General features: G+C 40.3%; 1 protein-coding gene across 6 annotated transcripts in view; it reads right to left on the bottom strand.

Annotated features, from left to right (window-relative positions):
- Window positions 1-15,829, bottom strand: part of PLXNB2 (plexin B2) — a 251,032-nt gene that overhangs the window by 45,289 nt on the left and 189,914 nt on the right. For all 6 annotated transcript variants that reach the window (XM_071552525.1, XM_071552524.1, XM_071552528.1 and 3 more), the window contains 5 exons: window positions 13,321-13,413; window positions 10,585-10,666; window positions 4,782-4,954; window positions 3,252-3,400; window positions 218-326 (listed from right to left, as the gene is read on the bottom strand). In XM_071552525.1, the coding sequence (XP_071408626.1) occupies window positions 218-326; window positions 3,252-3,400; window positions 4,782-4,954; window positions 10,585-10,666; window positions 13,321-13,413 (606 nt within the window). The remainder of the gene's footprint in view (window positions 1-217; window positions 327-3,251; window positions 3,401-4,781; window positions 4,955-10,584; window positions 10,667-13,320; window positions 13,414-15,829) is intronic.

Genomic DNA, 15,829 nt, shown 5'->3' with positions numbered 1-15,829 from the left:
GTGTTGAGACTCTGGATCTATTGATCAGAATAGATTTTTGGGACATCTTTTGTATACAGAAATGCTGAAGTTTTGAGTTTTCTAACATTCTTGAATGACAGTGCTATTGATCAAACAGTCTGTAAGACAAACACAAGTGATTCTGTGCTTAACAGGTAAACCTCTAACTTAAGTCATGCATAAATTATAAGACAGGTCTCTGAAAAAATGCACTTACCTGGTAGATAAACAGCACTTCACTTGGTGATTTACCTAATTTTCCACTGATGTTAACTTCAATCTGACCTTGTTGTGATTCATTCATTGGTCCAACTTGACACACAATCCTAATAAGAAAGAATGTAAGTTTATCTGCTAGAACTAACAGCTGCAATACCAATGCAATGTCTGTGAGCTACCACACACACTCACTTTGCTTTACCCTATACCATGTTTTTTGAATGCTGCCTAAGAGTCCCAGCAAAATCCAAGAATAGTTTGCTTGTCTATCTAAAGGTTGGTAAAACTGAAACCTGAGCACTGTACGCAGCAGCTACTTTAGCAGTAGAGGAGTCTTCTACAGAAGACTCAAATTCAGCCCATAAGTCAAACCCAGCACAAGGTTTACAGTGGACCTTATGATGCTTAAAAAACCAAACGGGGCCCCCACCCACTTGATGCAAGCATCAGATAATCAGATATCTTAGAATTTTGTGTGTTTTAGCTGCTGATAATTTTGTTGTGCATCCTGTTTCATCTTCAAAATACTGTCTTTTCACACCTATGATCAAAATCCCTTCGGAATTACTGTTCTCCAAAGTTCTCAGATAACGCATGGAAAATCAGAGGTCAAGGAACAGTGGTCAAGAAAACACTGCCTTAACTAACACTGCTGCTGAGTGACAGCCACAATGTTTAAATTTTGTTTCAAACAGGTGATGCTCAAAATGAAAGATATGAAAGCATGAAAAGGCAATAACGATTTGACACACTTGAAAACTGGGACAAGCGCTTAATGGCGAACTGATAATACAATTAGATAAGGAGGGATATAATGCTTGCAGCCTGTGCAGTCAGATAGTTTCTTATAGGACACACCCTGAGGATTGCTCATTTCTGTCACTTTTTCCCTATTCTTCCATAAGCAGTGCACGACTGCTTAAAAAATCCCAAAGTAAAAAAAAAAACCACCAAACTCAACAACTCCAAATAACAGGGTAGAATATACTTAAATTGGGACTTATAATAAAAGGATTGTCAAGTTCCTCTGCAGAACACTCCAGACTTTTTTCATGGGTACTGGCAAATTGACAAAATTCTCCAAATTCCTGCATGTCCTGGCATGCATATGGCTGCCTGGGCCTGTTCCTCATCATCTCTCTACTGTATTCTTGGAAGTTTTATCTTCTTGTCAGGCAGAAACAGGAAATGGTGCCTTTGGAGGAATTTTTACCATATGTCAAGCTAGGGAAAGCAGTGAGGGGCCAGGGCCAGGGGTGTGTGGGGGAAACACTGTAGCAGGGATTTTAATTGAGAGAAAGTTCCCTCCCCTCCCCAGCACAGGCATTGCCTCCCTTCCCCCACGTTACTAATGGAAACTACAAAGAATGAGAACAGACTTCTGGAAGGCCAACAATTAAATCACTGCACAGCCAGAAAGCAGACTTAAGTGCCTTAAATCTTGCTGCACATGGGAGCGACTGTCTCCTAAAAAGACTAGCTTTTTAATGCTGAAGGATAGGGGAGCAAGACAAGGTACTTCTTATTGTTTTTTAATTTACCTATATGAAAGAATGCAACAATGAAACAGAAGAATGGAGGAAGATAGACAGAAAATTACAGATATCTACTTGAAGATTTTTAATAACTTCTTTTTAAGGCTTCCCTAATGAAGAACATACATCAAACCCCACTAATTTGTTGATAAATGACACGATGCAAGTTGCATTTGTTCTCACCCATTACCACACTGCCAGAACTTAGGAAACTGGTAATGTTGCTATGAGACAAGGAACCAGTCATCTCAGTTCTGGCTCCTTTCCATGTATTTAAAAATACCAAAAAGTTTAAAAAAAAGGCAAGAGGCTGGGGAAATTCTTGTAAGGCTATGCTGCAATTCAGTGCAGCTTTTGCAAACACTGGAAACAGGGAATGGGAAAAGATGACTGTACAAAAGTTTGTAATTTTGTGGACAGTGAACTACATGTAAATGCAGGATTGATGGCAATAAAACTGAGAAGCAGTAAGAAGAAACAGCTATTCTTTACATTCTTCATTCCTAGGGGCCTGAGAAGCTTCTAAATAACTCATCCACAAATTGATGAAAGTTAAATATTTTTCAAAGGCCAAAAACTAAAATCAGTTAGGTATCTTCAAAATCCCTTTCAAAACATGCCACAAGAATAGCAAAAAGTTACTGTGTCACATCAAAATCAATTGAAGGGAAGAAAGCCAGCATTTCAAATGAGAGTTTAAATATCAAAAGTGAATGAAGGAAAATTCACACTGCCAAAAATATGTCATTACTCTTAATATCACTACTGAACCTTCATGCTATGCTTTTCACCAGCTAATATCAAAAGGGTATTTCTCTCTTGAAATTAGGTGCTTGATATAATCTGTAGCAAACACCTAAATACCTACCTAGAAGAATTTAGGCACTCTGTTTTAATTTTTGGCACTGCTTAATAGTGTGACAAGTATCCACAAAACATCTACCAAACTGCTTACGCAATTCCACATCCATGAACTTGTTGGCTCTGAGATGAAACAGTCATCTACAGCTAAACTCTGGGCTCCCTCCCTGGCCCCAGGAAAGAAACTTTGTGGCTGGACTAAAACAAAAAGATTTAAGCTTTCTCTTTCTTTGCCTACTTTCCCCAAAATCTTGTATGCTTGGCTTCACTGTGGGTCGGATTCAGCTGTTCAGTTTTAATGACTAGATGCACATGTAGGAAGCCTTTAATTTAAAAACAAATAAATAGCCTTGATATATGTACAGTAATAAGTTTACAAAAGCTTTTCAATCAAGTAAGAAAAAAAATCAATTAGAAGCAGGATGGTAGTACACCATTGTAAATTTTTTGCTGTATTACAATCTATAACAATTTTAAATAAAATCCCAGACATGTTACTATGAAATATTGCAAGTATATCACACTTGTTCTTTCTTCTACTAAACCTTCTGTAACCCAGGAAGATCATCTTCTCCTGAAAATGCACAAAACTTCCTTTTTTCTTCTAAAATCTTGTGAAAACTATCCATCAGTTACCTTGTGGAAACAGAGTAGAACTCCTCTTTGAAAATACATTCCTGGTCTGCCACCATTATATTTTTCACATCTTCTGCTTTTATTCCCAGATTAGATCCCAATATGGTCAAAAGAATTCCACCACTTAGTGGTCCAGTTTTTGGCTCAATCTGTGTTTGCATGAGGGAAAGCAGGAAACAAACAAACAAACAAAAAGTAAAATTAAAAACTGCAGTAACCATGTTGCTCTTTTAAAACTGCTTTGACTTACCCACACTTGAAATGAAGAAGTTTCTTGTAGGGCCCACACAAAAACATGCTATGTATCTTTTTAATGTTAATGAATCATCTGGTTAGCTCAGAACCAGTATTCATCAGCTGCAGATTTCACATCTCCTGTGGCAAAACTCTTGCCTGGGGCTTGCTCTAAGTTTGCTTTCTCCACTAAAGCACTGTGATTTTGAAAAGCAAATGGATTGGCTTCCTCTCACAATCTTTCCATGGAGCTTTTTCAGCATTTTTTTTGCCAGGATTTTCTCCCTTTAGGTTCACAGAGCAGTGCACCTTCCTAACACACAGTGCTACCCCACACAGTGTCTTCAGAAGTTCCTCTAGGCCCCTGATCTTCCTTACTGCATCTCATAGTAGAGTGCTGCAGTACATAGGCTGATGCTGAGTAATTTGCAAATAACATGAAGACACAGAAGATCCTGCAGTTGCAATGGACTGAATGCTCAGACTGAAATATGGCCCGATCAGGCACTTGAAGTCAGAATGTTTGTTGGGAGACTAACCTGCTTTCTTATCTAATATTGGAGCACCTCCAGCAAAACCTTTTCAGGTTTTCAGCTTTGGAGAGCTGCAAGTTTGCCATCAAGAAGAGGGAGATGGCATTTTAATGTCAGGTCCATCAAAATCAGTTTCTCAGGTCTAAGCAAGTCTGAGCACAGAGACATGGCTGCCTCTGGCTGCTGCTCGACCAAGGTGGGCAATACTCTTCCCTCACGCTGGGTGAATGCTCAAATTGAAGAGTAAGTCAGGGGTGCACGTTTGGCCTCTCTGCCTTTCAAATCCTGCAGCTTTGGGTTTGATTCTGCTGCAGACTGGAAAGTATCAATGACACCTGGAAAATACTGTGATGCATACTATTTAAAAGTCTAGCTCAAAGACTGTAAATAAGCCTGCTAAGTGCTTGTAGTTCCAGGAGCAGTAAACCTCTCTTAGAGAGTTATTTCAGGTATAGAGAACTTCAGGAAAGAAATAAAACAAACATACTAATTCCCAAGAATCAAGTGCCACATTTTAAGCATACACTGCTAGCCTGGCTTCTGGCACAGTGAAAACAAGGCTTGAAAAACAAGGAGTCTCAAAGACTCCATTCAATCTCTTATTTTGAGTCTTTACAAATCTCTCACACACATCCCTACTGACATTATTTTCTTTCAGCTATTTCAGAAGCTGGAAAAAACTCTGCATTTCAGTATGAGCTTGCTTGCATGCTTTCTCCAGAAAAATATTACACTGGTAGGAAGAGAAAAAAAGCAATCTTACACGCGTGATTTCTGGAGGAGGACACATGTCAGTGGGAGGAACAGGACAGAGTTTTTCATAAACGCACTTGCTGGGCTTGCCTTCTTCTTCACACCAGACACAGTTATAGTCCTGATGAGCAGCGAGGCATAAGCTGCAGTCACTTCGTCCATAAGAGCAGTTGTACAGAGTCACTGAAAGATGAATGGTACATGCACTTAGACATTTCTATCTTAAAGATACTCAGTGTGCTTTAAGAAGGAAAACTAACCCTGTGTACAAAGTTCAATAGAGTCATGTAATATGCACACTCTGTACTTAACCTTGAATGATATTGAGAGAATATAATTTTTCTTTTTCCTCTATGGAAAAACCTGAAGTCTATCCATGTACAGAGTATGAATAAACTATCAAGTAGAACCCAGGCATTTCATCAAAACATTCAAGTACAAAGTCCTTTCTTTGACTAACCTCAATAACCCATACAACTGTTCAATGATTAGTTCAAAAATCAGGTCCTGCTGAAGCACCATGAGTGTGGAAGGGTATAGACTCTGCGTGGGTGTCAGTAGTGACAGACGTCAGCTGGCATGGGACCTCTGCCAGTTGCAGATTTAAAGGAAGAAACCCGCCTCTGTAGGCTGTTTTGAGGACATTTGGGGCTTTCCATAATCATCACTAATGCCTGAGCCAAATACAAAGTTAATACTTCATGAAGTATTTTCCTTTGTTCAAGTTAATACCTCTCCATTTCTCCATTCTTCTCTATTTTCTTGCTTTTATTTTCCATTTTTTCTCGAATTGTCATCCTGATTACTCCTTCTGTAGTGGGGTTTAGTTTTACCTTTTCTGAGCCAAGAAATCATGTCTGACAATCATGCCTTTCTTACTGACGAATGACACACCAACTGTCCCAGACACTAAGCTTGTTTTGGCCTCCATCAATCTATAGCATGATGCACAGTTATTGAATAAAACTAATTTTCTCAAATAGATGGAAAGCTTTGAGACATAGCTGGGTGGTTCAGCACCATACGGAGAGCTTGGGCTTGCAAAAAAAACATATGGAGATGCACTTGAGATCTAGCCCAGAAGAAAACAGACGGAAAAGATGCCATACATTTCTCTAGGGGAAGTGTGCAACTTGCACAGATTAGCCAGCATGTGAATGCTGTGCTTCCCCAGAAAGGCAAGATGATTGTTGTAAAGAGGAAAACTTCTTTTCTGCCTTTTCTGCTCCTTCTTTTTTCTCTGCTTCTCTCTGCTCTTTGCTGCTGTATGTTTTTGTGGCCACACAGCCTTTCATGCTCTGCCACTGAGGCTCTGGCACTTGTTGAGCCTTGTAAATCAACTTAACTTACAGAACAGCAGAATATATCTAGGTTTCTTCCTGTGCTCTTTCAAGAGTTAAATGTGCTTACAGATGGACGTGGGGCTGTTGTGGTTTAACTGTAGCTGGCAACCAAGTACCATGCAGTCACTTGTTCACCCCCCACAAGCAGGATCGGGGAGAGAATTTCAATGGTAAAAGGTAGGAAACTCGTGGGTTGAGACAAAGTTCAGTAGGGAAAGAAAAAGTCACATACACAGGCAAAGAAAACCAAAGAATCAATTCACTGCTTCCCATGACCAAGCAGATGTTCAGCCTTTCCCAGGAGAGCAGGACCCTATCTCGTGTAACAGGCACTTGAGAAGAGGAAGACAAATGCCATAACTCCAAACATCTTACCCTTCCTCCTTCTTCCCCACAGCTTTAGATACTGAGCATGATGTTATGTGGTCTGGAATATCCCTTTCGTCAGTTTGGGTCACCTGTCCTTGCTGTGTCTTCTCCCAACCTGCCATGTACCTCCAACTTCCTTGCCAGGGTGGCAGCATGAACAGCAGAAACAGGCTTGGATTTGTGTAAGCCCTGCCCAGCAATAACAAAAACATCTCTATGCTATCAACACTGTGTTCAGTACAAATCCAAAACATTGCCCCATATCAGTCACTGTGAAGAACATTAACTACCTCCGCTGAAAACAGCACAGGGGTATACAAGACAGAGACTCAACATGTCCCCTTTCCAGTAGTGATGATCTGTTTTATGTGCTCATTATGTCTGACAAAATAGTAACCTTAGTGACATTGCTTATTTTTCAAAGGCGGTTCATCCTTGAAGATGCAGGAAATAAAGGAAAGTAAACAGATGTGGACGAGGGTAAATCCCTTTGAGATTGCATATGGTAAAGGCCATTAAAAATGTCTATTTAAAGAAAGCTTTTATTCTCAGAGAAGCAGAGCTCAAGGAAAGAGACTTGTAAAACCACCTTCCAGTCACTAACATTTCAATGCACATATCTTCCTATGTAACAGCAGCAGCAGTAGCTTTTAAAATCTAATTCCAAGAGATTACCATGTCAGATTTCTACTGAAATGGAAGAGTAAAATGAGAATGCTATTTTTTCAGCAGTGGCCTTATTCGCCTGAGAGGCATGAACAATATTGCAGATGCCCAAATCTTGGCTATAGTCTCTCTGCCACTTGCAGGAGAACATGTAATCTCATATGGGCAGTTTTATCTAAATGCTATATATTTTAAACAATCAGCATCCTGTTTCACAGCTAGCCTTTAATATCAAACCAGGTGTTTATTCTTTCCCTTACACTGAAGAAGTGTAATGATGAAGCCTGGTTTTAACCCCTTCTACCTCTAATCATCATATCCACTTGTTTTCAAGTAACTTTACCAGCAGCATTCGAGGTGTATGCAAACTTTGGCACCTATAACAATGAGTAATGAAAAAGCATACATTTGATTCAATCTCAAACTTGAATTTTCAAGGAATTGCACAAAGCAGGAGTAGCATCATCTGCTTCATAAACTAAGCACATTGATACAGAAGTCACTGAGCAACAAACATAACCCAAGAAATATTTCCAATAGTTTGTGTGTCAACTATCCCCTCTGTAAGTTGGATGTAAACACAGTGATGGGGAAAAGCACCAGTATGACAGCCCTGGTATGCTGCTATTTGTTTTTATAAGCTAAAGAGACAATGTGGACAGTGGCAAGGAAAAGTTTCTTCACATCTATGCTGCAAATTGCTTTTGTAGGAACAAGATTCCTTTCTCATTCCAGCACTCTGAAAGGTTGCTACTGCACAGACACTTGAACAGGTAATACCACACCACCACATGGCCACCCAGTTCAGCAAGGGAATATGTTTACTTTGTTATCCTTCATTGGCTGAACAAGGATTCTTATCCCATCCCCTCTAAACAATGTCAGTGCTGCAATGTCTTGACATCCCTCACATTCAGTTGCAGAAATGCAATGGAGAAAGCCAGGGCCTTAAAGCATTAACCACTCCTCCTGTTCACTGAACAGCTCATTAAATGTACCAGCAGCAAGCCACTCATTAGATTCAGACTCTTATCCATCACCTTGAGATACCAACTGTGATATCATTGATGAAAAGGATAAAGGATAAAAGGGGTATATTGGATTTCATACTGTTCAGAACCCCTGATGGCTTGAGATGTAAAAATGCTATCATAACTTGGTATTCACTAAGTGTTATTAAAAAGAAAGGGTTCTTTCACTGGCAGGTTCAAAGGTGCTTCTCAGCAGCAACCATATACTCAAAGCCAATTCTTTTCAAGATGCATAAAAACACATTACACTGTGGATTTCATATGGCAAGGAAGTCTAAAAGACAGAATTCGGATTTTAAAAAATCCATTTTATAATACAAAGAGACATTTGCTGATAATTTTTCAATTCTCCTCTTGCAAGGGTTCTATATTTCAAACTGAATGATAACATTTCTTTAATAATTTATCTACTTTTTTGGAGGCAGGGGTTTATGTTTTATGTAATATGACCTCCCTGTAACATTCATGCCAGATCCTCTTTTAAGTGCTTTTAACACTGCATACAGAACTATAAGGAAAATCTGAAAACATAGTTCTATGCTGCCAATAAGAGAGGGTATAAATTTAAATATTGTACAGTTAGAATAATAGGGTCTAAAGATTTAATCTGCAGAGGAAATTACTTTGGGTATTAGTATTAGTTTTCCTGCTGTTGACTCATCATGCAAGTAACAAGTGTGTTGCCTCATAGTTTTTGCAATATTCCACCTTCAACTTCAGTTCAAAGGACAGTAAGGTAGGTCTCAACTCCTAGATACTACTCCACTAATTTTGAAGGAGCTTCCTTGCTTAAGCTCAGGACTAGGCTCACATAATTGCTTCATTGTTGTGTGTTGAAAGAAATAAAGAAATTTGTATTCATAAAAAAATTTTATCAGAGATCAAGTCATGCTATAATTTTAAACTTTTTTTTTGCCATATAAATAAATGAATAAAGTAATGAGCTGAAAGTGCACTGAGTATTTCTGTGTATTGCTGGCTGCCAGCAGACATAGGGAACCTGCTGAACTGAGACACAGCTAAAAGCTGAGATTTCAGGTGAAGTCCATGTGAGCAGCATAATCCCCTTCTATTTGATGAGGAGAGTTCACTGAGAAAAGAAAATAGCCATTGAATAAACTACTTAAGCAAGTTTGAACTGTGAAGCTCTACTATTAGGACTGCCCTTCAGAGTAAAAACAATCTCAAAAATCATAAAATGGTATAATCATAGAATAATTTGGGTTGGAAGAGACTTTTAAAGGTCATCTAGTCCAAATCCTTGCAATGAGTAAGGATATCTTCAGCTAGATCAAATTTTTTTTTGAGGTTGTCCTGGTATAGCCAGGACCTGGACTTGATGATATCTGTGGGTGCCTTCCTACTCAGGCTATTCTGTGATTCTGTGATTCTGTGATTCTACTCAGAGCCCCGTCCAGAATGACCTTCAATGTTTCCAAGTATGAGGCATATACCACCTCTCTGGTATCCAAAACATAGCCTGTACTAGCCACTGTGAAGAAAATTAACTCTACCCCAGCTGAAACCAGCACAGCAAGCTGTGCCAGTGCTTCACCACCCTCAGTGTAAAGAAACTTCTTCCTTGTATGTAGTTTAAATCTACCTTCTTTCAGTGTAAAACCATTACCCCTTGTATTATTGCAACAGTCTCTGCAAAAAGTTTGTCCCCATTCTTTTATAAATCCCTTTTATGCACTGAAAGGCTGCAATAAGCTATCCTCAAAGTCTTTTCCAGGCTGAAGAATCCCAACTCTTTCAGCCTTTCCTCATGGGAAAGGTGCTGCAGCCCTCTGATTGTGTCTGTGTCTGTCCCTCCCCTGTACTCATTCCAACAGGTCCATGTCCTTCTTATGTTGCAGGCCCTAGAGCTGGATGCAGTATTCAAGGTGGGATATTATATTTCACCTGCTGGTCACAATTCTTTTGACTCAACCCAGAATATAATTGTCTTTTTGGGCTGCAAATACACCTTGCTGGGTCATATTCAGCTTTTCACATCTAAGTCCTTCTCTGCAGGACTGTTCTCAATCTCTTGATACCCCAGCCTGTATTTGCGGTTGGGATTCCCTGAACCCATGTGCAGGACCTGGCACTTGATCTTGTTGAACTTCACGAGTTCACAAGGGTCCACCTTTCCAGCCTGTTGAGGTCCCCCTCAATGGCATCCCTTCCCCCCAGCGTGTCAACCGCACTACACAGCTTAGTGTCATTGGCAAACTTGCTGACAACACTGATGTTTAATGCATTAGTTTACTATTGATCACTTTTTATGTGTCAGATTTAATTGTTTCAATCAAACTAGTAAAATCTACAAATATTCTTACTCACATGACTCCAAATGATGAAGGAATAGGTTTCTGTTTACTGTAATTAACCTCCCTTTAATCCCATGTTTCATACTTACCCATCAGTTTGCTGTCAATCTTGACCTTCTCTGTTCTTATGGATAAGTTAAGTTGTAGGGTCTCATTTGCACTATAAGAGAACTGGAAACGATGACAAAATAGAGATATTTATACCTTCTTTTGACAAGGTTGATTTCATGCATTTTTTATGATTCTCAATAATCAGAACTGTAAAGATTTTAGAAACTCTCTCAGGCCTTATGGCCTTTTATCTTGACCAAATACATTTATAGAAAAATGTTTTAATGAACCTAATCCTTCACAATCAGAATTTTCAAGTACCAGGGGACAGAAATATCTGAATACTCACTTTTCATTAATTTAATTTACATTTTGTTATAAGTATCAAAGCAGCAAAAGTACTGTTCATATGCAGTAAGTAGAGCTGCTGACCCTGCTGAGTTCTCCCTTCCCACACCATCTGGCCCATTACTTCTGTAAGCACAGCAGACTTGCACCACACAGAGAGGAAATCTCTTGCATCTTTTACAAAGCAACCTCCACATTTTACTGCCAAATCATAGGGTTCACATGCTCCAAGACATGAGCTTCTGCTCACATTGAAACACAGCAGCAATAACAATTGCTGGGAAGGAAAAAGAGCAAAGAAAAATAGAGACTTTGTAAAACAAATCCTTCATGCCAGGCACAATTGATGCATGAATGCTCATTAGTTCTCAAAGCTACTGTTACTGAGCTCATGAGATACAAATTTTAAACTTTGCATTTAGCAAACAGGCTATTTTTGAAATATTATTTCCTTTCTTGGTAAAATAAACCAGAGTGAAAGAAGCATAACTACTTGCAAGAGACTGAAATCGTTAATGGCTTAAACACTGTTAAAATCACTGAAAGACTTTTGTCCACTGTAGCAAAACGTGAAAAGAAGCAACTGCTCACTTAAGTCCACCCCTTCCTGAATATGCCTACTAATTTGGACTGTGGGGGGAACTCGAGATAAGATAATAAAGGTGGTACTGTTTTCCAGTTATCCCAGGAAAAGAATGTATCCACAAGTGTGAGAGACTGGAATGCTAATGATGTGCAAAGTAACTGCCCAGGTGCTGAGGGAGTGCACACCTGGCACCTCAGGCTAGAAGCGGGATGTTGAACAAGATAGGGAAAGAGGCATATCCCTGTGAGGCAGGGTAGTTTTTCTTTGTTCCTGCACAAATGACTCAGCTGTGCTAACTCCCCTCCTAGGAAGTACCGAATGTTCACGTGAAGACTCAAGGTATTCATCTCTGCCAACAGGCCAAATTGACTCAACTTCACTGAGGTTACAGTGCAACGTCTTACAAGGAGTTAAGGACTCAGGAAATGTAACCTAAGTATTACATCCTCTGCTGCAAAACTCCCTGCTCTAAGAGAGGTATTGAGGGCATTTCTACCTAGCCTAAACATAATAAAATCCCCATAGACCTTCCCTCACCATCTTGGACTTCCCTCAACAGATCCAGACTGCAATCATCACTTTGAAAAGACAGACTCTCACCACTGAAAAGACCACAGGAAGAGGATCTATGGGACACTGTTGGAATCTATGGTGTGGGGATATTTTTTCTACTTAATTTGTCTCTCTGTCACTCTTTCTGTCCTGCTGAACCCCCTCTTTTTCCTATTTCTTTCTATCTCTCTCTACCTAACCTTTATTGTTAAATAAAAACCTGTACTGCTGACTTCAGCATATGGTCTCCTTTGCACCTTAGTTGAGGCAGAGGCATCTCTCTAATAATTTTAATAACCAGATCATAACACTACTAAGTAGCCAAAGAACAGCATATTGTTACCATTCTTACCACTCCCATTTTTACAGATGCAAAATGAGAAAGATAATGGACTGGAATGTGGAGAACGAGAGCACTGAAATTCTTGTATTTTCACGGAACCACAGAATATGCTGAGTTGGAAGGGACCCACAAGGATCAGCAAGTCCAGCTCCTGGGCCTGCACAGGAACAGTCCCAAGAGTCACACCATGTGCCTGAGAGTATCATCCAAACCCTTTTTGAACTCTGTTAAGCTTAGTGCTGTGACCGCTTCCCTGGGGAGCCTGTTCCAATGCCCAACCACTCTCTGGGTCAAGAACCTTTTTCTAATATCCAACCTAAATCCCCTCTGACACAACTTCAGGCCATTCCCTTGGGTCCTGTCACTGATCATCACAGAGAAGAGATTAGTGCCTGTCCCTCCTTCTCCTCTCACAAAGAAGTTGCAGACTGCAATGAGGTCTCTCCTCAGACTCTTCTTCTGCAGCTGAACAGACTAGGTGACCTGCACCACTCTTCATACTACTTCCCCTCAAGGCCCTTCACCATCTTTGCTGGTCTCCTTTGACACTCTCTAATAGCTTAATAACTTTTTATATAGTGGTGACCAAAATTGCACACAATATTCAAGATGAGGCATCAATGATTTCACCAGACTGCATAAAATGTGAAGAATAAAACAGTAATAGTCTTAAATTCCTCCAGGGACAGTACAATAAATCCATGGATTGCATGGGTAGAGAAATTAAGGAGAAAGATTGAGGACTTTGATGGGACACCCCAGGGGCTCTGAGCTAAAGATGTTATCTTTTACTACTACTGCCAAAGGAGAATCTCCATCAGAGGTGACCTTCTTTTCTGAGGGAGACTCATATCACCTGTATAACTCTGGACACATGTGGCTACAGGAACAATTTAGAAGAAGAACTGAGTCTGTTCGGTAGGTGAATCATAATTTTGCATTTACCTCTTTAGTCATGAATGAAAAATGTCCTTCATCTGATTCATCAACAGGAGCTTCAAATTCAAATTGGCTGTTTCCAACCACAAATTTTTTACCCTATGGAAGAGAAAAGTTCAGTTTAGGATTTGTATAGCTTCATCAAGCATATTAAAACATCACCAGGCAATATCCTGTTCAGCAATGGAAGTAATTAAGACCAAATGCAGAAGGCTAACCAATTACAGTCATCTTCTAAAGCAATGCTAGGGAAACACTGAGCCAGAGCAATCTGCTATTTGATGTACTCCTCCAACATTTGTTCCCAGTGGACACAAGCAGTTCAAGGAAAGCAAGATCATATGAAGCATTCTGCGAGCAATAAGAAAAAGAAGCTAAGAGATGTGAACACCTGGACACGAACACTGGATGGCTTCACACATCAGATGTGTTATTAACAGAGATGTGCGAGTTCTGCTCCTAAAGGTTTTCTCTGTAGGGATTCTGGGCAGAGCAGCAATGCATGAACTGCATGGCAAACTGGAATGAACATATTTCAGCTCTTGCTGGCTTTCTGCTGCGTTTCTATGACTCCTGTATTTTCACAGGACAGTCTTTGATGTCAGCACCAGTTTAAGGGTATTTCTGTCTCCTAGACACCTTTTTTCCCTCTCTTCTCCCTAAATCCTAAATCAATTAATTCCTGTCTTAAGACTGAAGCACATACTCACCTTCACTGCACTGACAAAACTCTCAGTATGGCCATTCTGTGACTCAGTCAAGGAACTGAGCTGGTTAAAAATGTAACATGTCACTCCACAACACTGTTTCTCTGATGGGCCATTCTCCTGCCCACAGGATAGCTGTGCAAACAGCTTTGCCAGAAAAATTTCAGAAAATATAAGTAGCAAGGATGTTTTCAGATAGTATTGTTGGTAAAGGCTTATGAAATCAGATCCCACTGGGCGACAAGATAACCTTCACCTTTACAGAATAATAGAATGGTTTGGGTTGGAAGGGATCTTCTAAGATAATCTAGTCCAACACCCCTGACATAGGCAGGGACATTTTTCCCTAGACCAGGTTTATCAAACCCCATCCAGCCTGGCCTTGAACACACTTCTAGGGATGGGGTACCCACAACTTTCTTGGGCAACCCATTCCAGTCCCTCACTACCTTCATTGTAAAAGATTTCTTCCTTATATACTATGTAAACCTACTGTCCTTCAGTTTAAAAACTGTTGCCTCTTTTCCTGTCCCTACAGGCTCGAGTAAAAAGTCTCTCCCCATCTTCCTTACAAGCTCCCTTTACACATTGAAAGTTCACAAAAATGTCTCTCTGGAGCCTTCTCTTCTCCAGGTTGAACCACCTCAACTCTATCAGCCTTTCTTCACAGAATAAGTGCTCCAGCTGTCACCAGACCTCTGATCATTTCCATGTCTGTCCTCTGGACCTGCTACAATAGATCCCTGTCTTGTACTGGGGACCCCAGAGCTGGATGCAGTACTCCAGCTGGGGTTTCAGGAGAGCAGACAGGAGGAAGGTAAATTAACTTCTGTGACCTGCTGGCCACACTTCTTTTGATGCAGCCCAGGAATACCATTGCTTTTTTTGGGCTGTAAATGCACATGGATAGCTCATATCTACTGTTTCATTCCCAAGCCCTTCTCCACAGGGCTACTCTCAATCCATTCAATCCCCAGTCTGTATTGGTCTTGGGGATTACCCTAACCCTGATGCAGAACCTTGCCAGTGACCTTCATGAGAACTTCACTGTGGGTGTAAAGAACTAGTCCCATTTTTTCACCAGAGTCATCTGAGTCTTGGAGCACATGTCAATTCCTCTTTGCTGCTTCCGAGGTTAAGTGCATTGCCTCCTGCTATCATCTAAGCCTTATGTATGAGCATCACAGCATGTTTATTTGTAGCTACTTCTTCAATGCTGGAATCATTAGTAACTCATGAGTCACTAGGTTTATCTTATCAGTGCAGTGGAAAGCTTTCCTATTGCACTTTCACTGTGACAGGTTGGGCAGTGGACGTGAGCCCACCAAGGTGTGGGACTGAGGAGGACAACATGTTTTAACCAGTTAAGGGGCCTGACTCAAGTGTCTGGAGGTTTATGTTATTGAGGAGAACATACATTTTACTTCTTCCTTCTCAGAAGCTGCATATAGAAAATAAACTACTAACTGAGCCTTGTCTGAAACTTTTACAGCCCATTCTGCTTTACAGAAAACATCTACAGACTCCAAGTTTTAAAGCAGCTCCTTACAAATTTTTTTTTTTGTGAGGAATGCTGCTTTGTTTTCCTTACTCCACATATTTTAATATAACATGTATTTTTCAAAAGTGCTCAAATTCTGCTTTTGCTGCACAAGGCTTTCCCACATGCTTAACAGCAGGTGCTGGGAGAGGAGGGGAGCTCCAGTGTGTGACAGCTGATACCTGGAGTGCACTGAAAGCAGGAGCTGCTCTAGCAGGCTCTTGACCAGAAGGCCACGGAGCTCACAGTTAGTAGTCTAGGTGCAAGA

This window comes from Pithys albifrons, chromosome 3 (genome assembly GCF_047495875.1).
Source record: "Pithys albifrons albifrons isolate INPA30051 chromosome 3, PitAlb_v1, whole genome shotgun sequence".
Lineage (NCBI taxonomy): Eukaryota > Metazoa > Chordata > Aves > Passeriformes > Thamnophilidae > Pithys > Pithys albifrons.
This window is presented reverse-complemented; position numbering and strand designations above follow the sequence as displayed.